This window comes from Syngnathoides biaculeatus, chromosome 2 (genome assembly GCF_019802595.1).
Source record: "Syngnathoides biaculeatus isolate LvHL_M chromosome 2, ASM1980259v1, whole genome shotgun sequence".
Lineage (NCBI taxonomy): Eukaryota > Metazoa > Chordata > Actinopteri > Syngnathiformes > Syngnathidae > Syngnathoides > Syngnathoides biaculeatus.
The window spans coordinates 412,814-440,311 of record NC_084641.1 but is presented as its reverse complement, the minus strand read 5'-3'; the positions used below and the strand labels follow the sequence as shown (position 1 = coordinate 440,311).

General features: G+C 44.0%; 1 protein-coding gene across 2 annotated transcripts in view; it reads left to right on the top strand.

Moving 5' to 3' along the window:
- The window catches only part of zbtb46 (zinc finger and BTB domain containing 46), a 79,596-nt gene extending 52,360 nt beyond the window's left edge, over positions 1-27,236 (top strand). The window contains exons 4-7 of one of the 2 annotated variants that reach the window (XM_061811437.1): positions 12,387-12,695; positions 17,589-17,944; positions 18,967-19,012; positions 19,111-22,369. In XM_061811437.1, the coding sequence (XP_061667421.1) occupies positions 12,387-12,695; positions 17,589-17,944; positions 18,967-19,012; positions 19,111-19,883 (1,484 nt within the window). In that variant the 3' untranslated portion in view covers positions 19,884-22,369. Of the gene's footprint in view, positions 1-12,386; positions 12,696-17,588; positions 17,945-18,966; positions 19,013-19,110; positions 22,370-22,399; positions 22,576-23,061 lie in introns of those variants that run through there. The other variant, XM_061811445.1, reaches the window with a different exon arrangement.
- The last annotated feature ends 262 nt before the right edge of the window (positions 27,237-27,498 follow it).

Below are 27,498 nucleotides of genomic sequence, written 5' to 3'. Positions count from 1 at the left end.
GGCAGGTTGCCAAGGATACGAGCACAGACACACAGTCTTAATGTTAAGAAATGGGAGAGATGAGCAGGGAAAGGGGACGCACTGTTGCCTCCGTGATCACATATTAAAGCCGCCGTTCTGCGGCGTGTCAGTCCGTCTGTCCTTCCTGCGTGAACGTGAGTTTGTCAAGGAACCACTTATACTGCTCTCTGTGCTTAGATGCAAAATCATCTCGTCTTACTTGTACCTTTTTCAGATGGCCGCTTGTTCACGACACTAACAAGTATATGATGATCCAGGCCAGCGGATGACCGACACTACTGAGAGGAGACAGTTGTCCCTGAAATTCGAGTGATGAGTTTCAAGACAACCTATGGGGGCAGTGAACTCAAGTCGCTCTACACAAGCCTTAGTTTTGGCAGATTGTGAACAATTCTTCCAGAAATAAGAAGCTTCAAGCTATTTAATGCCCCTCCCAGTTTATGCTTCCTGTCAAACCAAACACAAAACAGAGACAATTTCAGCTTGTGTATTTAAAAGCACCCCATAACTTTGCCTAAGAACAGAAGGGCTAACAAATAGCATCTATGTTATAACCCCTAAAGCACCAAAGATTTGAACACGAATGGTGGAGCAACATATAGATAGATTATGATTATATTACCAAAAATATTTTTATTGCCGCTTATGGAGGAGCCAAGACCCGCTCTAGGTACATTCACATATCTGTATTATACTGTCCCCAGGTGGCCAACGAATGCACACAAGAAGGAACATCACAATATCCATTGAATTGAAACACCAAAAAAAAAACCCAACTGAATTTGTTTGTTTTTGTATGTTTCTATACAGTACCATATTGTAGAGTGCTATTTTTTCAAATTAAAATATACGGTGGCTCAACTGGAAAGCATTGGTCTCACAGTTCTGAAGTCCCGGGTTCGATCCCGGCCCCGCCTGTGTGGAGTTTGCATGTTCTCCCCGTGCCTGCGTGGGTTCTCTCTAGGCACTCCGGTTTCCTCCAACATTCCAAAAACACCCAACATTAATTGGACACTCTAAATTGCCCCTAGGTGTGATTGTGAGTGTGATTGCTTGTCTCTATGTGCCTTGCAATATGCTGGCAACGAGTTCAGGGTGTACCCCATCTCCTGCCCCTTAACAGCTGGGATAGGCTCCAGCACTCCCCGTGACCCTCGTGAGGATAAGCAGCAAAGAAAATTGATGGTTGGATGGATATTTGGGCGCAGGCTTGAATGGACAGTTGGCCTTTCTATTCATTTTGACTGGAAAAAAATATTGATTTGTTTGTTGTTTGATTGATTGATTTACAAAAATGGTCATAAAAGAAATTAAATTCTCACCTCAAGGCACTACTACATTTTATTCTGTTGCAAATGTAGCGCCTCTCAAGTAGATAATACTTTGACGAGAAGTGGGTAACCTGAGTTCTTTCCTCAATTGAAATTAGGAACTAATCAATTAACACAATCTTAATTATTCTAAACTTCTATTACAACTTTACTCTTTACTTGTGCACTTATTCCCTCTCAAAAGGTCTCTGAAATAATATTTCCCCTTTTGAATTAAGGTTATCCTACTGTGTGAATAGCTAGCATAGGTTCGCTTTTGTTCTGACATTTCTTCACAAAGCGTAGAACCGAAGAGAAGGAACTACTCATTATCAGAGAAATCAGTAATTTTTACGATTGTACTACAACCTGGTTGCCAGTAATTCCCAACCACTGTGGACTAAACCAATTTCTTATTTTTTTTCCTTTTCATGAAAATTATTTGCTGGAAGTAAAGTAGTTCTCCTATCTATGTCAGCGATGTATTGTGACAGCAGAACTTCCACTCAATGGAAGAAAGTACAATTAACCTGTGCCATCCACCTGTCTCCAATCAGACAAAAGAATGATAGCTTTGTGTTCAGTTAAATGGGTCCAGATTTCACAATAAGTACTTAAATTGAGACGACATCATCATTATTTTTGGTCTACTTTATTTCCTGACATTTTGTTTTAGTAGTTTGCCATGCGATTTTGCGGAAGGTTGGAAACACCAGTCAAGAGACTGTTTAAATTTTTTTTTTTTTTTAATGCCACAGGTTTTGCTCTGTGTCACGTTTGAGTGAGCCCACTCATCGGCTGTGCTCCCTACTCCCACCCAGAGTTGTCCTTGTTGTTTCCCCCTCCACTTTGCTTTATCCATCCCGTCAAGAACTCTTTCAACCGCCTCGCCCCTGTTAATTTGACCCCTGGATTGGCTGGCTGGGACTTTTGGGCTCACGTCGACGCCTTCCTCTCTTGCGCACGTGCACGCTGCCCTAATTTGTGGGCCGTCTTTCTGCTTTAAGCACGAAGGCGTGCATGTCTGCTTTCCTTCCCCACCCAGCATTCTTTCCCCGTCGTGCACACCTCTCCCTGCTCTGCGGCCACTTCCCTCCTCGCCGCCAAGCCGCTCTCTGCTTCTTCATCCCACCTTTCCTTTGGGTCTATCGCACCGACTTTTACATTTTTCCCTCTGTTCCTTCTCTATTGGCTTTTATATAGACCCCCTTACTCCGCCCCCTCCACCTCTTTGGGTGTTGCTGATCCATCTTCATTTATTTCTCCCTTTGCCCTGCTGCATATAATTACCCCCACCAGGGAGCTCGTACCCCCCCCACCCCCCGCCTCTTTTTTTAGTGTAACTTTTTGCTACATTCCCACATCAAAACATTTTTCTTCAAATAATTCTAATTTACGAGATAAATCTAGCATGTGTCCAAAAATATTGCATCGGGATTTGGCCGCAATTTTTTTTAACATACATAATCCCATTTCACATGTTCAGATACTTATGTCAGATGGCATTTTAATAATATTTATGTGGGATCTTTTTAAAGTAAAATTCTTGATCAAGATGAAACTTCTTAGTTGTTCCCTCATCAATTTTGCACATTTTCCATGTTTCCTTGGGGTTGTCTATGCTCTTTGCATACTCTTATCTTTTACTGTATATTCTCTCTCTTTCTCTCTCTCTCTTGCTCTCTTTCTCACTCTCTCTCTCTCTCTCTCTCTCTCTCTCTCTCTCTCTCTTTCTCTTTGCCACCCTCTCCCCACTTTCTCTCCCATACCCTCTAAGATGCATTAGCTCCCGAGATTACCTCAAACCCTGCAGTTCGCCACCCACTAGGCCCAGTCCTCCCCCCCTTATTCACTTCCTCACCTACCTGTATTCGTATTAATTTTCCCCCAAAATACATGCCCATGATGCAGTTCTGTCTAGAACACTTCTTCAAAAGATTTTTCTTTTTATTATTTTTCAGGAAAGACGACCGTACAACAACCATGATACGTATGACTTCCTGTCAGCAAATAAACATGCTGCGAGTCTCACGAGCAATTTAATTCGTATACGACTGTTTCCTTCAAATTAAAAAAAAAAAGTTTGTAATGGAAGTGTTTCTGGGTATAAGCGAGATTCAACCAACCTCTGCCAAGCCTTACCCAAAAAGTTGGTCCCAAATAGGTGAATACATCGGTTTTGAACTGCAAGTATACTGTAATACATGAAACTTAATACAAAAAACAAATGGGCAACAATTTATATATATATATATATATATATATATATTATATATATATATATATATACACACACACGAGCACACACACACACGCACATACACATGGGCAGCATGGTGGATCAGGTGGTAAAGTGTCTGCCTCACAGTTCTGAGGACCCGGGTTCGGTCCTGGCCCCGCCTGTGTGGAGTTTGCATGTTCTCCCCGTGCCTGCATGGGTTTCCTCCAACATCCCAAAAACATGCAACATTAATTGGACACTCTAAATTGCCCTTAGGTGTGATTGTGAGTGTGGCTGTTTGTGTCTGTGTCCTGGGATTGGCTGGCAACCAGTTCAGGGTGTACTCCTGCCCGTTGACAGCTAGGATAGGCTCCAGCACTCCCCACGACCCTTGTGAGGATAAGCGACAAAGAAAATGGATGGATGGATATATATATATATATATATATATATATATATATATATATATATATATATATATATATATACACATATATGTATTTGGCATTTCAGCTTCTTAGCCTGCGTGCTCACCAAAAAATTAATTCAAATCCAGATTTGATCAACTGCTCATCTTGAAGGTTATTATCATCACCAAAATGAAATGTCAATGTCCTCATAAAAGTATTTTCTACCCAAAAATCATGTTTATAAAAAAAAAAAAACACCTCATCACTGAAGCTGACAAAAATGTAACCGTGCATAACATCATTGCTGTTTAGACCTACTTAAAGGTCAGTTTTTGTTACTTTTTGTGCTCCCAAAAATCTTACTCTGACTACCTATTTCCAAAAGGCATTGATGTTATTACTCTTTGACAAGCTAATTTGAACACACTTCACCCTGTATCACTGCTCACACCTGACAAAAATGATATTGGTGTCCTTTGTCCAACCAACAGCCCCTGTCTGAATATGTGAGTACTGAGCGCTGCTGAGTCTTAACTTAACTTGGTTACATTAATCAAACTTGAGCACTGTTCAAGTTGTTGCAGTTTTGTTGTTGTTGTTTTATGCAAAGGAGTTGCCTCAGGAAGGGCAACTGTGCCAAACAAATATGCGTTCATCGGAGATGACGCGTTGTGGCGACCCCTGACGGGACAAGCCAAAGGGAAAAGAAGAAGAAGATGGGTTTTTTTAGAGGTTGGCACGGTGGGACACTTGTACAGCGTTGGCCTCACAGTTCTGATGACTGGGGTACAAATCCCGGCACCACCAGTGTGGAGTTTGCATGTCCTCCTCGTGCCTGCGTGGGTTTTCTGTGGGCACTCAGATTTCCTCCCACACCACAAAAACATGCAACATTAATTGGACACTCTAAATTGCCCCGAGGTGTGATTGTGAGTGCGACTGTCTCTTTGTGCCCTGCGAATGCCTGGCAACCAGTTCTGGGTGTACCCCGCCTCCTGCCCATTGACAGCTGGTATAGGCTCCAGCAATCCCGCGACCCTTGTGAGGATAAGCGGCTCAGAAAATGGATGGATGTTTTTTTTCACATAATAACAAATTATGAATATTTTCACGAGTGAGTGGGTGTTTTGTCACTCAAATCAAACAAAAGTCCCTGCAGAGTGACTGACGTAAGCAGTATGTCCCTTCCGATGAGACAAGCTTCACTCTTTATGAAATTGAAATGCTTGCAGTAAAATGCCAGTGGGCTTCTAAACCAACCCTGAGTGACACCAGGATGCTTTGAGGATGGCCTTTAAAACAGAGCAGTAACTTGTTGCATCTGCAGCTCATTTGTGTCCCTGCCTTACGCCAAAGTGCAGTTATAATTTGGTAGCCCGGGTTGTGAAGAAAAACATGTTTACCCGGCGTTCGGAGATCTTCATCAGAAAGTTTTTCTTCGGGGGTGTCAAAAGCTGCTGATGAAGGCTAAATAACTCAACTAAAATTATTCACTTTATAAATATATCTTGCCCCCGCAAAGCCTCCCACCTACAGCAGCTCCCCTTCAGCCATCCTGACTCCCCTGCACCCACCCACACTCCATCACCCCACTGTCCACCTCTCACCCCTCGACTCGTGCAGTCGCTGATGCTCCTCATCGCATCCCTTCCACCCACACTAGCCCCCCTCCCCGCCCACTCTGCCCCTTCCCACCTCCCCCAGCAGTACCACCGTCTCCACTTGTACCATCATCTCATTCTCTCTCTCTCCTGTCCTCTACCACTCTCACCCCTCTGTCCCTCCCTACTCAAAAGCCTTCAGGCTCTGCTTGATTTATGCCTGCCCTCCCTATATCCACTCACACGCACGCACACACGCGCACACACACCACCACCACCAGCCTTTCCTATCTCTTGTGGAGGTTGTGGCCCGGCTAGTCCCGAAAAACAACAGAGGGAGAGCGAGCCAGAGAGGAGGACTCGGAGCGAAAGAGAATAACAACTTGTTTTGCTTCCCATCCGCCCTCCTTTTTTAACCCGGCATTTTTTTCATTCCCCACTCCCACACCGCTTTTTAAATTGCCTCCGAATTCTTGAGCTCTTTTAGTGGCTCACTCCCTCTTCTCTCATCTGAAATTACTTTTTTACCCTCTCAAATATCTCGCACGCTGAGGAAGCACCTTCCACCTCGGCCTCCCCCACTTCGTCCACTCGAGGACAAACACACTTAATCACGCATGCAGGGCATGGGAACAGTTTCAAGGGAAGAGGTGATGGAGACATTTTTTTTTTTTTAATTATTATTTGGGGCTGTGAGGAGACACATTGGCGAGGACAAAGCCGTATATCGTCTGATGACAACGTAGTTCCTATATGTGGTGTCCCAGAAGTAATTATATATTTCCAATTTTCTATTTTGTTTCATGGCATCTTTTGAACAGAAGTGAAGCCATCAGCACTTGACTGCGTAGGCTTTGCAGTTTTTGTAACCCTAATGCCAAAAGACTCTGACTACAGTTCAGCTATAGTTTTTGAAGCTTTATGGCAGTCAAACTGCTTCAACGCAAAGAGCAATTTACATCATCTATTGCAAGTTTCTTGAAACAGGACCCGTTTTTCACAAACCGAGGTGCAGTTGACCTCCCACCAACAATGAGAACACTGAACTGCTCGAGCAGGCATTTGTGGAAAGAAAGAAAAAGTCCATCCGCAGCACTACTCAGGAACTCTGCATCAAAAAAAGTTCAAGTTAGTCAATATTTTAGAGAGTGATTAAAGCTTTACCCGGACTGACTTCCGGTTGTTCAAAGCTTCAAGTGGAAGACTATGTTGCTCAAGAACCCAACCCTGGAGAGGGTAATGTGCACTACGTGCAGGAACAGCCATAAAACTTCTTTAACTGGTACTGAACAGTAGTCGGGGACTGATACATTTTTTTGCAGGCAGCAAATTTGCACTACTGTAATTGGCGCACCACGGGCAAGGGAATGATATGCTTGCAAAAACAACAAAGCATAAGCTGTCAAATACTGACTACTGCATCTGTCTGAACGATACCCGAAGGAGAAAACAAATGTAAAGGGACTTTTGGGAGAAGCTGTAATTGTCCACAGATCCTGGATTTTGATTTTATTTTTTTAACATCTTGAGCCATCTTAGCAGTGTGTGGTGCAGTCTTGAATAAAGAAGCTTCCTTTAGTGAGGCCTAAGTGTGCCCGGTGTGACGGTCTGAACGATCCCCGTGCTGAAAAATCTCCTTGTGATCAATGCGCATGCACATAAATTTTGTAAACTTCCGGGCTGTCTGAAACATCCCCATCCATGCTTCTTCAACATGTGACATTCGACAACTTGTCGCCGCACACATATATATATGTGTATATCTTTTTATCAACTTTTGTTTTAAGGTTAGGCTTAGGCTTGGCGCTATACCCGCATAAAGATTGATATAACGTATGTTACCTCCCTCTATGTAGAAGAAGGGGCTCTATGAGACCGGGGGATTTCCCAGTACGCGACAGCTACGTACGCAGAATTCCCCTGTTAGTAACGCATGCTCATTAATCACAAGGAGGTTTTTCAGCGCGGGGGGATCGTTCGGAACGCCACACCGGGCACACAGCAAGTCAGCAAGCAATAGTGTGTCATCTTCATCGGTCACAGTTGGGATGATGTACTGAAAGTTCAGCAGAGTTTGGCAAATTGGGGGTCAAAACCAATCCCACATTTGGAAAACAAATAAACATGGGAATAATGAGGTGTTCTGTTTTTCTGTCAGATTTCATAATGTGCTTCTGTAGACGACAAGGAAATGTAAGCAATTTTTATAAATTGACACTGACTGGTCCCGGGATGCTGATTCCAGTTTTGTCTGTTTTTCTGCTTTCCGAGAGAGAGGGGATCATTTTGACAAAGCATCTGTATATAAAACATGAACACAAACGTTTCCCACTTTTATTTGATCATGTCCTGTCAACTTATCCTTTCAGGGCCTCTTACTTTCACACACATACACACATACACAGACACACACAGTCTTCCCCTTGTTCGCACTTCAATTCCCTTTCATGCAGACAAGTTCTATTTTCTTCTCTGACAGCTCCCTTGTGCTCTGCAAGCCTCAGTAACTTGCTGCTTAACCACCATGGACATGTCTGCCATTGTATTTGGTTACTTTCTTTCTTGATGTGAAGGTGTGTGAGTGTGTGTGTGTATGCATGCATGCATGTGAGCTTTGGGAAGTGGGAGTGAACAGTGTATCTGTTCATCTTAGAAGAACGTAATTGGTAGATTCTGTGGTGCACAGATGACCTACACCTCCCTTTCCACACCTTCTTTTTTTTCTCGTTTTCATGAGTTTTAGTGACACAACTTCCATCTTTCACTCGAGACGGACATGCAGGCACACACATAAATGCGTCTCTTTGCCTGCAACCCCGAAATCGACTGTATACATTCCAAACATAAACGGTAACTCTCTCAATAGATGTTGAATGCAGCGTTCCTCACTGTGTTTAAAGATGTTTTTTTTTCCTTTCAACACAACATCTTTTATTTCAAGGCCAATCTTGTGTTACTGTGTTTTTCAAGCTCCCCCCCCTCCGCACATCTCACACAAACATTTTCAGGATCCGCGCTCGCACACATGATCAAAGAGAACCACATATTTGCTCGTCTTGTCATTTATTTATTTATTTACGGGGGGGTTATTTAGCCAAAATGTGTAAGCCAAAAGTGGTTAGCTACCATGGCAACAAAATTAAAAGGAGGATCTTTTCAGAAAGCAGAAATCTAAATTATTCTGACTCTTTTATCAGAAGGAAAATGAGATTCCCCTCTCCATAAAAAGACCTCCGTGGAGGCCAAAAAGTAAGGTGAAGATAGGGAAAATGTTTTTTTTTTTTTTTGGAAGTGGGTATCTAACCATTGCGATCCACAGTTCATTAACAATCAGCACATGTGCATAAAGAAATGATGTAACTGCTGTGTTTCTTAAACCCCATATAAACCTCTTGCCTGTAAAAATGACACCACAATATGTGCGCCGACAAATCCTGAGCACGGCTTCCCTCTGACGAAATCTATAAGCTCCGCTGCCGGGATTAGGTGTGGACCATTCCTGCCGCTGTAAATGATTTTATCTGTCGGAACAGGATGAGATTTAAGAAACACACAATCTATGCCGACCCAATTACGCTTACATAAGTGAAGGAGGATTATATACCGACAATTTTGTGCTGAAGCCTGTTTGTGGCTATCTGAATACTAATTTCTAATATCTGCCGCTTAGTCTCAGTAATGTGGGTAAATCCTCAAAAAGCAGGCCAGCGGGAGAGCCCCACTCACAGATTTCGGGAAGAGACGTTATTTGGCTTGATGTCTGTCTGGTGAGTGCAGGTTCTTGGTTTTGCGTTGCGTGAATAAAGTCGCTTACTGGTTGTTTCCGAGGAAGGATGATGTGTTCCGTCTGGAGACTCCTGTGTCCGATTGATGCTGGGAAAAGTGGTCAAGGGTCACTCACTCGTCCAATGAAAAGATGAGTGGAGCGAAATGAAGGTCAAAGAGGGCCCTCTTTTCTCGCTCTTTCATTCACATCTTCCCCCTCCATTTGTCTACCTTCCTGTGTGTGTGTTTGCATGCGTGTGTGTGTGTGTGTGTGTGTGTGTGTGCGTGTGTTGTTGTTGTTGGCCAACAGCAGAACTATGTTATTGATTGACTCCTGTGGCTACTGGGCTGCCCACTGAAGGAGGGCGCAGAGCTCTAATGAATTCCTGCACCTCGTGCCCCCTGCACCAGCACCTTCACCTCCTTCTTAATTAACTTGTGTGTGCGTGTGTGTGTATGAACATTTTATATACACGTATCTTGTCCACTTCCCTCAGAAATCAACAGCCCCACTCTTATGCTCCCTTGCACTTCTTTTTAAACTGATTTATTTCCTCCCACTCCCCAAACCTCCTCTTGAATGTCATTATTATAACTCTAGCTCCTCTTTTTCATCACTGTAAACAAGAGGCGCCAGTCACAAAATTAGGTACCCGACCTTGAAAGTTGCATCATACGAAATCAGATAGAAAAGCCAACCCCTGATTTGAAGTCATCATGATGAGATTTCAAGTCGTCACAATGAAATTTTAAATCATCATGGTGAGATTAAAAGTTATCAATTGATCTGAGGGTCCCAGTTAATAGAGAGTTATTGTGTAAAATTGCAAAAGTGACGAGAGCGTATTCTGGTGTAGCGATCAAGTCCCACATGACTTTAAATTTCATCGTGACAGCTTCAAATCTCATCTTAATGACTTTAAACTGTGCCTTTTTTACTGGAAATGCCATGACTTTAATATTGTCTCTGATTTTTTCCCCTTAATAATCAAAGTAATCTATCTTTATGTGGATAATTTTATATTTGTACATTTTACCTTAGTCATTTTTCTACATGAAGTTACATGTTACCATAAGTTATGCTCAGAAATATGGGACATATTTTCAAAGGCTATTTTTGAACAGTTTATGTTCTTTGTTATCCTTCACTTCTGCAAAAGTGGGCCGCAATTTGGAGAAAATAAGAAAATGCCGGTCCCGGGGTGACAACATTTGAGAAGCGCTCCTACAGAACATCCATGTTTATCCATCCCCCATTTAGCTCTATGGTCATTTATCTAATCGGAGAAGTGTGAGAGCGTGGTCAACATTGACCGGGTGTGCAGCGAGAGGAGGCTGGTGAGCCATCAGTATTCCAGACATTGAGGCAAACTCACCTTGACTTGCCCTGCACGGGAAACACACGTTACAATCCACCGTTGTCAACCAAGGCGACCAAAATCTTGATTTGTGCTGACATTTTTTTCCCCGTTTTTTTGCTCTCCATCACAAAAGGTTTTCGTGGCTCCTTGATTATTAAAAGTGACTCTAGCTGTTCAATTGAGCCGTACGTCAAGATATTACGATAACGGGAGGTTTACTGTATCCAGAGAAGGCAGCCATAGTTTTTCTCAGGGTTTAGGAATGTCTTGTGTGGTGGTTGTAGGCATATGTCAGTCAGTCTTTTAAATACTCAAAAGACATTTATTTTATTATATTTTTGATCACTGTATAGGACCGCACAGTGTCACAGCTGTTAAGCATTTCCCTCAAAATTCTGAGGTCCCGGGTCCAATCCCGGACCCGCCTGTGTGGAGTTTGCATGTTCTCCATGTGCCTGTGTGGTTTTCTCCGGGCACTCCGGTTTTCTCCCACATGCCAAAAACGTGCAACATTCAAAGGACACTCTAAATTGCCCTTAGGTGTGATTATGAGTGCGACGTTTGTCTGTCTCCATGTGCCCTGCAATTGGCTGGCAACCAGTTCAGGGGTACCCCGCCTCCTGTCTGTTGACAGCTAGGATAGGCTCCTGCACAACCCGCGACCCTTGTGAGGATAAGTGTCTACGAAAATGGATGGATGGGTGGATGTATCAGACTGAAAAAAATGTAATTTCCGTTCCTTTATTCAAAAACAACATTATTTGAAGCTGACAGTGCAAAACAGACAGTAAATTGTTGGTTGTTGGTGCCTAACATGTCAGAAAAGGGATAAAAATGTTATTAGTTTGTTTTGAAAGTAAGAGATGTTTGCATATGTCTTATTTTGTTCTAAGATATTTCATAATGAGAAATATAATTATTAGCATCTCCTGTAAAGAAGCCAACATTTTGAAGACTTGGACAATTTAAACTCCATTAAGGACTCTAAACCCTTAATCGATGAACAAAATTCATGCTGGATATGGTGCCGATTAATCGTTGACGTGCTATTCTTGCATTTGTTCAGCAACCTGTCGTGAGTTAAATGTGAAATTAGAATTTGGCAATTCTGTGCGCGCACCTGTGTCTACAAGGGAGTGTTGGCTATCATCAGCCGTTTTGCATCGCTCCCCCGCGAAACATCCAACATCGCTTCGACTGCTGACAGCTTCTCTACACACTCCCCTTTCCAGACACAGGCCATAAAAGCGCGTTTGAGTTTCCTTCCTACCTTTCAAACCTTAGCGGACTGTTTGAATGTGAGGCACGAGAGTTGAATGAAATGTAACACCTGTCTGTCCATAAACGGCAGCTCTGCTGAGAGGTTTTTAAAAGAATTGCTTTAATATGGTCTTTCTAGTGTTCTCTCTCTCAAACCGATCCCGCTGTCAGGTAAAAGCCGTACATCGTGACCGCTTTTTCTAATATAATGTTTTTTGCACCAGCGTCATCCTTTTTATCCTCTCAGCCAGCGAGTCGAAAATCCCGAGCGGCGTACGAGAGAAACTTGTAATGGAATAAAGTTGAGGCCACGCGGTGTGAGGCATTGCCCGTTCCCGCTCACTCGACTGGGTCGTATCGCATGAACAGTCATTTTAGTGATGGCCAACAAAAGGACGTAACTCTCATATTCTGTCGGATTCTTCCTGTTTACTCAGACGCAGACGTGACCGAGCCCAACAGCTCCGACAGCCGTGGCGAACGCCTCGACTTCTTCCTCAAACAGGAAGATGCTCTCGTGGCGGACCCGGGCTTTCTGGGTCCCAACGAATCAGAGGAGGCAGGAGTGGGAGGAGCAGGAGGCGGTGGAAGCAGAGGCGGCGGCAGCGGGATGATCTCGTCGGTCGCCAACCTGAAGGCGGCGCTGATGAGTAAGAACAGCCTGCTGTCACTGCGGGCGGAGATGATGGGAGATGATAACCCCTTGCTCTATGAGTACCTTCCCAAAGGAGGACACTCCTTGTCTTGTAAGTCCTCAGTTACGCACCCACGCTACATCAGTAGCATCATCAACATGTGTAACCTGTTGTAAACGTAGTTCAACAGTGAGGGGATATTGTGATTTCCTAGGAATGCTGTTGAAGTGATCGTTTGAAAAAGTGGCGTTGCGAATCATTGTTGATAATTGTGAGAAATCATCAACATGAGCAGTCACTTCACATAAACAATGCCTTTAATTATTAATAGATTTTATAAGTGAAGGTTATTTTAGCATGTTTCTTATTTCATTAATGTGTATCATACTTGTAGCCCTTGGCATTTATCATACCCAAGAAGAACCTGTCGCTTTCCAAAAGGTTGGTGACCTCTGACCTAGACAAATATTGTACCTTTAGTTTTTGTGCATTTCTGCCTTTACTACGCTAACTTCAAAGTATTGCTGGACACCAAAGTCAACCACAAAGGTTCCCAAAATGTAAAGGTCAAATGTCAGGTGAGCATGGTGGGATTCGTTTCTCACTTTTTCAAACCAAAACTGTCAGGTCGGTTTCCGATCCGTTTTTCTGTCATGTGGACAGCCCATCCAACGGTCCATTTTCTATACCGCTGATCATGTTCAGGGTAGGCTGGAGTGATGAAGATCTCTGGTCATCTGTTTACACGTGATGCGATCAATTCTGATCTGACATTTGTACAAGAGCTACATTTAATCAGAACATTTGTGCGACATGCACGGATCGATGTAAACATCACGCGATTTATCACGATGGCGGTCAGTCACCTATTTAGTTGTGATTTTTTTTTTTTTTTTTTTTTACTTTTATGAAAACAACAGCTTGATTAAAACCAAGTTGGATGCTCATGTAAACATCTCTGTCGCAGAAAGCCGCCACGATTTTGAGGTGTGTAAACGATGCACTGCATGTTTTTTTTAGCAACCTGACGGTATTTCAATTCACGCTTTAGATAATGAAAATCTACTTAAATTTGGCAAAAGGAGTCTTCCACGTCAGTGAATCCCAATAAAATTCCAATCGGATTCGGCTCGTATATTCCTAGCGAGGTGTTGACATGGCGTATTTTCAATCGGTTTGGGCTTCTAAGCCTATTCTAATTGGAGTGTAAGGCTCCATGTAAACCCAGATAATTACAGGGCACTTAGAACTTAAAAGTACACGCATGTATTCTCTCTCTGCCACCTGCAGGGCAGAGAGAGTCAGATGAGCATCCTCCACTGTTTCCCCTTGTCAGCATGCGTCTTGAATCTTCTGAAAGCATGCACCTCCAGTGTGTGTGTGCGCGTCGCCACTTGGCTGCGCGTGGTTGTCAATGATGACTCGTCAGCGGTGACTCAGTGCAAGAACATTTTGTCAGGATAGTTTGCGCTGTCATCGAAGAGGATTTGTTTGCTTATTTGTGAAGGTTCCTTCGAGCGCAGAGCCGCGGCTATTTTTCATTTTTATCACTCAAATAACAGTAACGTGAAAAGTTGCCAAAATCACCCATAACTGGATAATAGATTCATTTGTTATTGTAACTGCATTCGGCCTTTGAGATTTCTTTTTAATGCATTTGCTTCAACTTAATGTTCTGCTAAGTGATGCGGGATATTACCAGAACCCAGAAGCTCGTCAATAATCTCATCAATAATTTCAATAACTGACAATATGAAAGGTCCTCATTAACCAAGTTAACAAGTTGATTATTATTTTCCAGTTAGTGCATGTGTGGGGCAAATGATGCACATCTTGTGTCTCGTCTTTCTTTACTTTTACCAGCTATGTAGTAGTTGGACCTTTTATTGTGAGCTGTGTGGCGATTTTTGTGTGTAACAGAAAACACGCTCGTTCGTCGACAGTATGTCACATGTGCGAGTGTTAAGCGTGTACGATTGAGGTGTTAGCGTTGACTTCAGAAGGAATGAGATGCTGTCAGAGGCTGGCACGATCCAGAGAAGACAAAAGACTCAGCTTTGACCATGTAAAGGAATCGAAGACTTGGAGAATTCCGAGAATCTTCAACATTTGCTCTGCGCGTGAAAGAAAATTCAAGACGTGTCCATTTACCTCGATTGGACTTTTGCTGATTTGAACAAGACCTTGGGGGGTTTGGAGAGGTGGTCGATGCCCCCCAGTCTGCCACTGCTCTTCTTTTCTCCCACCAACTTCACATCCTTCCTGTACCCTTTCCTCCCCCAACTTCCTCCATCCGTCCATCCACTTCTCCTTCACCCCTCCTTAACACTCATCCCTCACACTCATTCCCTCCCCTTCTGGCCACATCCTTCACTTCCTCCTTATTTGGCCGGCACTTGTCTCTTCCCCCCGTTTATGCTTTAGTGTGGTAGAGCATCAAAGTGCGTTTGTTTAAGATCCTGGGAAAGTATTGATCACGGGCAGGAAGGAGGTAAGGAAAGGTGACCCGGTCCAATCCAAGGGAGACCTCTGGACATCAGCAAGAGCTTGCAGCAAAATCTTATTTGCGTACATGCTTCTGCATACAGTTGCTGTTTACTCAACTGTAGAGGAGAGAGGCTTCCATTTGTTATTATTTATCGAGAGAAATGGCAAGAACTTGGCCAACCGAATGTAACTTAACTGAAGGTGCCTTGCTCACCGGAGCATGAAAATGGAGGCACACAACATTGTGGAGTAAGCGCAGTGCCCAAGGGAACACTGATCACCAGAAAAATCTCATTTACAAACGATTCCACACTTTGACACATGCGAGGGACTTCTGGATGCGCCCCGGTTGGTTGTTTCAAGTGGATACCCTGAAATACAGTAGAGTTGATTTATACACGGCCTCTATTAGAGTTCTGTACGTAATCCACGCTTCCAAAGGGATGAGCTGACCCTCACCTTGTTGTCCAAACATTGTCATTTAAATGCATGCATTTGCTGTCTGATGAAGGGGTCAGAAGCGACACGCCCCCAAGCATCCGGTACATCAAAAATACAGTGTGCATGTCACTCATCCTCCTGAAGCCAGTTAGGATTAATGAGACTTGACCCCTTTCCCCCTTTGCGTGTCAGACACTTGATTCCAGACAGTGGATTTCGCCGGAGCATCCCGGGCGCACCTGTCCACGCTCCCGCTGTGTACACTGTGTGCTGAACGGCCAATTAACTCTGCAGGGATCATTCTGATATTAGTGGTCAGGTTTTGTTGCAGCACATTTCAATTGCATTAAAAAAAATAATAATTCACAGCGCATTTCCGATGGGGGAACAACACTGAATCATAGTTTGGACAATTATTTCATCCAGAATTCACACATTAAATGCAAAAAAAGACAAAACCAGTGAGAGCAGAAGAGGGATTTTTTTTTTTAACATCTTCTGCTTATTCACAGCTGACCGCGTGATTCAAGAATCTGTTGTTGCTCTTTTACCAAAGTACAAATGTAATGACGAAAAACGAACCCGAGAGCTTGTTGGCCAGGCAAGCATTTGTTGAGTGGAGATCTGGGTCGAGGAAGCAGGAAAAACAAAGCACATTGGTTGTTGCTTAATGCAGCTTGGCTGCATTTTTATAGTCAACGCAAAATTTTCAACACAGAAAAGGTACATATCGCTAGCATCATGATGAAACCTGTCCACCCAAATCGATTACTGACCAACCTAAAATGTTGAAAAATGGCTTGCTCTCTTTGGCAACGCAATGTCAATGCCTCAACTAATATACCATGTTTTCTGAGGGTTTTCTGGAAAGTGATGATTTTGGAGATAGGAGGTTTGCGCCCGATGCTAATGTGATGTTATGTGTTGTGATCCGACATTTAACTTAATATACATGAACAAGTATGAGCAATGTGCACAATTGTAATTGAATTCAATACAAGCGTGCCATTCAAATTGGTTTACAATAATGATATTCTCACTTTACCAGGAATTAAAAGGTTCTTTTTAAAAGATGACCACCCAGTACTGGTTATTCAGGTGCTCTGGTATGTGTCGTCGGGTGAGTGTTTACTGTATGTGCATTTCAAATTGCTCATCTACTCTTCCTTTCACTGTGACCTCCTCCCTCGCTTTGTTGCCCCTCCTGATGTCGCCTGAGTTAGGGAAGAGAATGGGAGTTGAGCGTTCGTGTGTGTTCCGAGTAAGTGGGAGTGTCGGGTGCGGCAGTGCAACATTCCAGGAATCCGTCCACGGTCAACCCTCAGTGTTGTGAGATTCTGTCCATTGTCTCGAGGAGGGCGATAAATGGTTCCCGGTTCACCCACTGCATAACTCTGCCGCACATGCTGTGGCACACACAGAAGCGGTAATTAATATAAATTCACAGTAAACGGTGAACACAAAATGTCAATGTGGGAATCGTTACTGGGAGGTCTGAGATGTTTGTTTTTGGTTTTGTTTTTTACATTCTGGTGTGTCTGAAGTTGTTGCTGGTAAATATCCTCCCTGGTCGATGTACTTTTGCCCTGCGTGTACAGAAAGTCTTCAGAACAGCAAGATGGCACCTGGCCAAAACAATCTCCCTTCCCGCTACAGAGGATCCTCAAGCCTTATCCTTATATGCATTTTACTCACTCACAAAGTGCGTGCACACACACACACACACACACACATACTTACACATCGTCCTGTGTGCATGCGTGTGGGTGGAAGGAGAAGGAGAGGAGAGCAAGCAAATGGAAAAAAGAGAGAAGAGAAGCCCTAACCCTTTCCCCTCGGCTGGTGGAAAGTGAAACTTCAGAGTTTTTCTTCCTCCCCCTCTCCATCGTGCTTGATAGCGCAGCACTGGCAGCCACTGTTTGCCCCTCCACCAGCAGCAGCGGTGGTGGCGGTGGCAGCGGCCCCCACACACCCCTCCTGCCCACTCTCTCCCGTTGTGTTCTGGTGGCCAGCTGCTAGCAGAGTGTGCTGTTGTACGTGAGTGGGTGGGTGAGACTCGTTTCCTGTGCTCCTCAGGGCTCCGCTCCAACAACTACTGCAGCACGCTCTGGCCAAGGGCCGCAGGGGCCGCAGGGGCCACTGTTCATAACAAACAGAGGAGTGGCTCTTCCTCTCCTCGTCCTCTTCTTCCTCCTCATCCTCTTCCACCAACACCGCCACCATTACTACCACCACCATCATTGTCATCATCATCATCAACAACATCTTCGTCGTACCGAACTTCCGCTCCGCCCGCTCCACTTCTCCCCGCTGAGCCTCTGTCCCTGGAGACCCTCGGTTTGCTGGCAGGGGCGCCCCAGCTGCACACAAACACTTCGAACATGGAAGTGGAGGAGACCCCCAAGGGCCTGGCGCCCTCCGCCGTGCCTAAGGTAAGCGCAAAGAGCCTGGCTCAACTCCAAAGAGGTGGAGGCCGTTCCCCGTGTGCTGCTCCCCCACTTGGATCAAATGCTGATCCGCCTGAGTGGATGGGAGCATACCGGGAAGCTGCCTCACCCGATCTTGTAAACTCCCTGCGGGGCTGAGTGGTGATGGAGGCTATATGTAAGGTGAGCGCCAAGCTCAGTTTTTTGACAGAGTGGAGGTTTTTGGGGTGATTTTCAATACTCGACCACATCATCACTCAGTCCCCCCACAGTGTTTCAATCTGGCTCATTTCCTGCTTGAAAAATTACTTTTCTTTTTTTTTCCTTTCATTCCAGATTCTTCATTTTTTGCACGTCTTTTTGTGTTCCACATCTTTTTTTTGTATAGCCAGGCCCAAAGGGTCGCTGCTCAGTCAGTAGTAGTGCTAATGTAGCTTATAGTTGTTACTTTCGAGATGACACATGTAGACACAACGGCAGCCAGTGTGTGCTTCAAGATGGCAGATAGCAGCCCAGGTGAAATCAATATTAGAAAACAATGAGAGGTATGCTCTCGCAGTTCAGGAAATTGTTCTTTTCAGTGTGTGTGTGGGTGTGTGGCCGAGTGTTTTTTTTTCTTTTTTTTCTGTGCCACCAGTCTGTGCGTGTTGGTAAGTAAGCCTTCATGAGGAATATTTGATTTGCCTCTCAGCAAGCTTCACACAAACCATCAGTGTACCAAGCGCATGGCGTCCCCTCTTCTTCCTATTTTGTGAGGACAGAGGGAGCTAGGAGGTGTGGATGAAGGAGTGGATGAGAGTCGATGGAGGAGGGAAGCAGTCAGGAGAGAGGTGGTGTGGGGGGGGAGGGGGGGTCCGATTGCGGTGTTGCTGTAAAGCACGTATTCATTCTCACAAAGCCTTCAAGTGCATTCAGATCTTGAGTTATTTTCACAGCTTGCCTCACCTGCTTGCCTCCTACGTGCGCCGCAACCTCTCATACGCGCTCTGTACATTCGTGTGGAATAATGGGATATTCTGTGATTTCAGGATGATGGGGAAAAAGATAACGAGGAGCTGAATAAATACAACGCAGGTAACATACCGAGGCCTTGAACACTCAAATCATGAGCGACTATGTTGTGGCTTGTAATATATTTCTTTAAATTATGATGATTCCTCTGTTTTGTTCAGCCTTGGAAGGTGACCAGTCTCATACTGAGAAGGATCAGATGGCCAAACCAACTTGCGCCGATCCTCCGACAGTGCCTACGTCATTATTCATGGCTTCTAGAGAGATTGAAACAATGGCGGCGGTGGCCAAAGAGACTAGTTCAGGGGTCCTGCCAGAGACCGGTGCCTGGACCTCGCAGGGGTTTGCTTGCTCCCTGTGCAAGCGGCTGTTCAGCAGTCTGGAGTATCTCAGGGAGCACGAGTACCGCCACACTTTGTCTCTCATGGCGATGTCCCTGGACTGGCCGAGCATGCCGAGTCTATTCTCCCGGCCCGGCCGGTCCCGGTTTCTCCACTTTCCCCGGTCCCCGTATGACCCTGCGGTGGCCGAGCCCTCCCCGACACGCTACCTCTGTTCACAGTGTCCGGCGAGCTTCACCCTCAAGTCTAATGCGGACCGCCATGAGAAAACTATCCATTTTAAGAAAAAGCTCATGCAGTGCGTGTACTGCCTGAAGCATTTTCGGGACCGCACAGACCTGCACCGGCACCTGTCCTCGGTTCACTCCAAAGAGAGGGGCCACGTCTGCCCGGCGTGTGCCAAGTCTTTCAGCACCCAAAAGAACCTGGCCACCCACATTAAGGTTTGCTGTCAGGTGGGCTCCATGCCAGGTGCCGTGCTGGGGGGTGGCACTGGCATGTCTCAGGATGGTGATCAAGTTAATCTATGGAGGCTTTCTGAAGAGATGAAAGTTGAAATTAGTAACTGCGGCATCTTGGACGTAGAAAACTGAGAGGATCTAGCGAGTGCAATCTTCTATTAACAGCCAGCAGTTGTTCACTTCGCATGTGCATTCATGCCAAGCATGTGAAGAGAAGACTCCCTTACAAAATCACTCCTTTTTGCTGTACAAACTGAATTTAATTTATCATTTAAGGATAGTTTAAGATAAATTGAAGAATGTCTATGCAAAGCTGGTAAATCGGCAGCACCCATAATTCACGTGTTTTGGTGCCAGGCAGTAAATTTTCATTCCAGCAGCTCAAATTTGCCAGTGTGTGCTGGGGTTCAACGCCCTACGCAGCACTGCCACCTGCAGGAAGTTGGCTGGACTGCACCGTTTGCTCTTTTCACATCGGAAGCATTTGAAACAAACCAAAAGATGCTTTTAATCTGTACATTTACAAGACTGCTAAATCATCAGCGTCCATCTCCAGGTTCAGGTTTAGCATTAACGTATGCTCTGCCACCATAACAAACCTGAGTTCGTCCCCTTTACACAGTGGAGATGCAAAAGCTGTTTTGGACAGGACAAAGCAAACTAAAACAATAGGTCAGTTGGGTCAGCTTGGAGTTGGGTAGGTGGTGTCATTTTCTCTCTTTCCCATTTACTCTGGAGGCTTGAAGCCACTGAGAGTGTTGAAAGAACGGCAGTAATTCGCAGCAATAGCCCCCCTCAACCCTTGACCTCTAACCAAAAGAGGAAGTGGGGACAGGGGGATAGGTGCCCTCTAGTCACCATGAATGGGAAGGTAATGGTGGGATCGGGACTAGAAGAAAGGAAGTGGGGAAATATAAGAACAGGCAGTAGGAGATTGTAGCACTCGTTTTCTTCAATAAATTCACACCAATTTCTGCCAAACATCTTCATCTCTGAGTTTACAGCAAGCATTTCCACTGCAGCTATAAAACAAAGTCATGGGCCCGCCACACATCGAGCGACATGGCTGAACACAACTGAACTGTCACATATTGTGCGGGTTCTGCAACTAGAAACCGACAGCCAGTAGTTTTGCTGAAATTTGAAATTTCAGCTGGGACACGACCGCGTTGCAGTGTAGCATTTTTTCCGGCTACTCCCGTTTGAACGTGTGGGTGAATAGTTCTTTGGTTATATTTTCCCTGTGATTGGCTGGCAACCTGTTTGGGTGTGCAAAGAATAGACGGCCAGATAAATAGTTTCACATGTACTTGCGGCTAAAAAGTGAAGCTTCTCAAATATCCACAATTTGGTTATCATATGCTAGCCCCAATTCTATGCGATAGTCGCCGACTGCCTTATTCTCGTGACTGTCCACTACAGCCGCGTGGTTCTGTGTCCGGCGGGCCGTGCTAGGTTTGAATCTTGTGCACAAACATTGAAGGTAGACGCGCAACCGAAAGAGAAATGTTTCTCTCTCAATCTCTCCGGGTAATTGCGCTTCCACTCATAGCCTTTTTCATACCAGCCTCCCACATGCCAAATCCTTTCAGACACAAAATCCCATTTCTCAGGTAGCACATGCAGCTGCGACAGATAAGACGCTTAAGACAAGTCAGGATCTCATCAGGAAGCACCTAATACCATAGTTGGCATAAACAGTTCAGTATTGTATGTTGTGTGGATTCAAATTTCTTTTTTCTTTGTTGAAAATGTTCTGTATAGTAATGTATTTTTCGTAAAAAAAAAAAAAAAGTTTGAATGCTGCAATTGCAATTTAATAAAATGCGGAAACTTATCCAATGTTTGTTGTTGTTGTTGTTGTTGGTGTCATACACAATTCAGCCACACAAAATAACGTCAATCCAATGGCTTGGGCTCTTTGTGCTCTTGCGTGTTTTCTTTTTTATGTTTGTGTTTGTTTTTTCTGCCCCACACCTTTTTCACTTGCTTTACTCACGGCAGAAGTCGTTGTGATGATCGAGGTAATCATTTGATTTCGTTTAAATGTGTCGTTATCTCAACACTGCTTTTTATTCAGTCCCCTCCAGTCCTGATCTTTCATGGTCGTACACTCACGTATGGCAGCACCCACACAAACCTCTTTTGAGGACCATTTAAGACTCGGCTGGAGACTTAATCCTAGACTTTGCCTCACCTGACCTTTCCTGTAGATGTGAAAGTAGTGCAAACATGATTGCTTTTTCCTTTTCCTCAAATTCTTCCCTTTACCGTGATTTTTATTTCCCCGCCGTCCGCCCTTGTGTTAATGTCTGTGTTGTCTGTCGCGGAGATCATCTTAAGCATCTCAAAGCAGACCGAATGTAATGTCAGTGTTTATGCTATTGCTTTTCTTTTAGTGCCTTAGTATAAAGGAAGAGCTGTTGCCAGGGCAACTGTAGCTTTGCCTGGAATCGGGGTGGCCATGGGGATTGATGATACGTTTTATTGTCCACTACCGTACTAATTAAATGTAATAATTGAAAAAGTGATGTGTGGGTTTATTTAAAAGAGACTTATTCCACCCCAGTCTAATCTTCTTCTCTCCCCCGCCCACCCTCACCCATTCACTACACCACTACCCCGCTCTCCTCCCTTTGTCCCTGCAGTGAATGACTTCACAGTGATCCGTAAAAAGTTCAAGTGCCCCTACTGCAGTTTCTCTGCCATGCACCAGTGCATTCTAAAGAGGCACATGCGCTCCCACACCGGCGAGAGGCCCTACCCGTGTGAAATCTGTGGCAAGAAGTTCACCAGGAGGGAACACATGAAGAGGCACACGCTGGTGAGTACAGTAGTGTCGTCGCACATGTGGGGCACAAAAACAGTTGGGACAAAATGGGGAGCTTTGGTAGGATGGGCAAGCCATTTGTACCCAAATATGTCATTTTAGAAATATTAGACATTTAAAGAAAAAAAAAGATCAACCCATCACACTGCCACTGCTAAAGTGAAATGCTTTGGAAGCTGTGTGGAGCATTAGATAAAAATAACATCATCCCAGCAATAATTGGGATGCTTTGCTTCTTCAAGCACTGGACAACTGCATTGTCTAATTATGGAAGTTATTATCATCCTCATTTAGGAAATGCATCAGTACTTGGGTTGCCTTTGTTGCATAGTAAACTTGGTTTGAATATTGAAAACATTTAAAATGTGCGAAATTGGAAAAACAATGAGAAGGGTTTGAAATACTCTTTTTGAAAGCACTACACAAAGGGAGTTTTAGATGTTTTTTTCAAATATTTGCTCATGCTTTTGCGCCACGCAGGTCCACAGCAAAGACAAGAAGTACGTGTGTAAAGTGTGCAGCCGCGTGTTCATGTCAGCGGCCAGTGTGGGAATCAAACACGGCTCCCGGCGCCATGGGGTATGTGTTGACTGTTCCGGCCGGGGCATGGCGGCGCTGTTGGATCACAACGGCGAAGCGGGGGGAGACATCTCTCCGGAGGAGGAGCTGTACCCGGGCGATCGCTTCCACGACGACCAGGCCGAGTGCGACGGCGAGGAGGAGATGATGGCAGAAGGGGACGCCGACATGATCGGCGAAGGAGAGGACGAGGGGACCAAGTGGAAGGAGGCCAGCGTAGCGGCGGAGACTCAGCGAGTGCTGGAAAATGAGAAGGAGGAAAGCGACTCCTCGGTACATGAGGGTGAGCCGCAGAATGGGGGTGATCGGGACTTTGCGTGGATCTCCTAAAAGCTGCCCCGCGACTCTTTGCGGCTCGACAACCAATGTCTGGAGATCTTTTTGCGGATCTTTCAGGAATCTCTCGACCCCTGCGATGGGGGCCTGGCCATCCTTTTGGATGGAAACGTCGTGACAATGATTTCTGAATAACTGATACACGCAAGTCTTTTTTTCTGCTTACCTCCTTTTACTTCTAATCCAGTGTTTTGGTCCTTCAGTCTCTTTTGAGATTTGGGCCGAGGACATGGCGGATGCTGGCCCGAGACTTTGTGTGTTTGCCATCACAATCACCATGGAAACCAGGGATCAGTGTCAGTGTGGGGAGGGGTGAACCCCCTCCGTGTCCTTTTTACTCTGCAAGTGTCTAACTGCGAGCGTCTCAATCTATTGCAAAGCTGCGCACGTCGATAGGACGAGGCGGGCGGCCTGACGGCACACTGTGGACCCGGTCCTACTGCCACAGACTTGCACTTTAATGACGCTGACTCCTATCCGAGCACCCACCCACCCCCGAATCCAAGGTTTACATTTGTAATTTGTAACCTAAACAACTCGGCGAACGCACCTACCTTTAAAGACTGATGTCGTCTTGACTGTTACCAGTACATCGGAATCTTTGATCCCTTGTGCAGATTGTTGTCTTACCTAGCCTTTGCCCTCCAAAGTGAAGTCGGGGGGGATCGTTTTTCTTTTGTTCGTTTGTCTCAAAGTTCCGACTGTTCCGTGGAGTTTTGAGCCATGTACATAAAAATGTTTTGAAACAAAAGGGCGTCCGAAGGGGACGTTGGACACCGACGCGGCCCAGATCGAGCGGTTGTCTGCCTCTGCACGCGCGAGTCACACTTCAGTCTACGGCTGCCTTCGGTCATTCAAGTCCCCCCCCCCCTTTCGGCCCCAACTCGCATAATTCCCAAGATTCACAATATGCAGACTTTCTTTCCACGCGTGATCTTTATTTTGGGGGCTGGGAACGAGGACAAAGGCCCCCGGCCCGCGTTTACGGGGGTGCCAAAAGAAGGCTGAAAATCTGTTCTTGAAATCCCGAGTTTTGTTATTGTTGGCTATTTATTGGATGCGTGTTTGTGGACTTTTGAAGTCCTTCGCTTTTCTTTCTCGCTGGTGTACGTGTGAATTGAGTGTAAGGTATGCAAGGATGCTCGCCAAGTCTTTATTGATTTTCTAAGATTGTTTTCATGTTTTTGACAGCGTTATTGACATCAATGTTTTCGACAGCATTATTATTGAAAACTGGAGTGAGGCAGATGATGAAGTCTTATTATGATAATCACAACTATGATTACTCTTGTTGATGTTACTATTATTCATTATTGTTATTATTAAGTGCTGGATGCTAAGCTTTACTGTGTATTGATTTGGGGATGTTTTATAACTTGTACGAGTTGCAGAAAAAAAAAACTTTTATACTTTGCCTTGTCGTGGACAGCAAGTCATGGGGCTTTTCGCAACCTTTTTTATTGTGCCAGTTGACGGTTTTTCTGTCGTATTTGCTTTTTTTTTCTAGCAAGGGAAAAACACTGTTAACCGTCCGTTTGATTGCGACATATATTCTGCACACGCTTTTGCATCACTAATGTACACTAATTGATGAATATTGAACCAAAAACAATCTAGTATCTTGTACACATTAAGTGCTTTTGTCCCATAGTCTGTGTGTGCAGGTGCTCTTTGGATATATTGGGTGTGCTTATGTTGTTGTTCTTTTTTTTTTTTTTTTTTTTTTTTTTTTTTTTTTTTTGGTCACACTTTGGTAAAGTGCGCATGTCGTCGGCGTTGTTGTGACTCTGAAGGGCTGCGTGGTTGGCTTGGTCCAAAGCGCATCTCATATGACGCCGCACAATCAAGTAAGAAGGGCGGCTCGTGGGCACACATCAGGCTTCTGTTGCCTCCAAAAGGGGTCCTGGATGGACTTGCACTTCCCAGTACACTTTCTTCGTATCTATGCTTGTAAAGTTATTTGTTATTTATTGTGCTTTTGGTTTGAGGCACTTACCGGACGATTTGCTTGGGTGAGTGTTAGCGGCCAACACAACGAAGACAATGTGGGGTGGATTTCAATGAATGTTAGTGATGGTTGTGGAAGGAGCCTGTAGTCGTGTTGTTGTAGCCATTGTGTACATGTGCGTGTGCCTGTGTGTGTTTGTGAGTGAGAGACCCCTGCACTCTCTTCATGACCTCAACTTTGTCTTCTTCCTCATACCGGCTCGTACTTCAGGAAAACGTCCGCCATCAACCTCGTGGAATATGTGCCTCGATGACCTTTTGACCTGCGTGCTTTGTGAGACAATTTTGGCTGATTCTCGAGTGGGATCAGATGAAACATTTTCGAGACAAATCAAGATTCTCCTTCCCGTTGTGCGTCGCTGAGCGTCTGTGCCCTATTTTTTTTTTTTGTTTTTGATTGTTGGCGTGCGTGTGCGCTGGTGGTCTAACTTGCATGCCCGTGTTGATTTCGTCATACCAAAGCGACGTCTTCGGCATCTGCACACAACTTTCTCATTCCACACGCTGCAAAACTGGAACTGTTTGCTCTAGTGCAGAGAATTATGGGTAACTTTTCCAACACGGACAAATCCTCATTTAGCTCGTAACACGTGCAAACCATGAAGCCATAGACATGGGTAAATCTATAGTATACTATATTTCAAAGATGCCGCTTTTTACTTTAGAGTTTGTTCTTCTACTAAGAGTGGTGTGTGTATACCTTCATATATATGAATTTATATGACTATGATATTATTTATTTTCTCAACTTTAAGACGGTCTTTGATTTGTACAGGGTTGCACTTGAAGCTTGAGCTTTGCTTCTTTTCACTGGGAATATTGTTCAATATGAACGACTTTATATTGATGATACAAAAACCTGTTTGTAACAAAATGTGTTAAATAATCACAACAACAAAAAAAACAACAACTGTCCTGTCTTATTTTGTGTGTTTTTGTTTCGGGCAGAGTAAGTGCTTTTGTGCAAATGACTTTGGGTTGCTAGTTCGAATAACTCAATGTTTTTATAGTTAAGCTTGGGCCTCCGGTTTTGATGTTGGCCCAACGGCCGTGCAAGCTGACGTCATGTTTAGTAGAAGAATTAGCTTGACTATTATTTGCAAAAACCAATCAGTCTCAATAAATTTGGAAATTGCTGCTGTAAAAAAAGGAACCAGTTCACGTGTGCGCTCCTTTTTTTAAAATACAGACTTCTGCCCACAAGAGGGCAGAAAAGACACGTTAACCAATTTTCTCTTTCAAAGCTGATTTCAATTTTTTTTTTTCAAAGAAGCAGTTGCAGTACTCCCAGTCTTTACGAAACAAATCCGTTTGAAAAATAAGAGTTGGGTTAAAATAGAATTGAATTAAATAAAAAATGAAAAACTTGAAATAATTTTAGAATATATGAAATTAATATTAAATAAAGAAGTGTATTTATAACAGCTAAAAATGACCGAAATAGAATTAAAATTTCTTTAACCTTTAGGTACACGATTTCCTTGTTTTTCTTGATGAACCTTTGTTATAAAAGGTTTGAGGAACATTTTCTCATTTAACTTATGTACAACAAATTTTTAAGTGAGTCGTTATTGAAGTAGTTTTCTTGTTTTGCGAAACATAAGTGCAGTGTTAATGGTCAAACTGTTACAATGGATAATTTTTTTGAGTGTATTTTCTTGTACTTTTTATGTACATTCCATTACTGTATTTGTTTTAAAGTCCAGTTTTATTTAACTTATACGTATAATAAATTCACATTTAACCTTTCGGAAATGTTTTAACTTAATTATTGTTTTATTAAAACCACTGAAAGGCTGTTTGTATTTTTCAATATTTAAATTCAGCGTTGACGTTCAAACTGTGCATCATGTGGCAGTGGAATGATTCATTGTTTTAGATTAGAAAAAAAGAAATTCATGTACACCACAATTTTTAAAAACATTTTATAAAGTACAGTTCAGTTGTATTTAACATCAGTAGAATACATTTTCATTTACTCTTTAGGAAAATTTG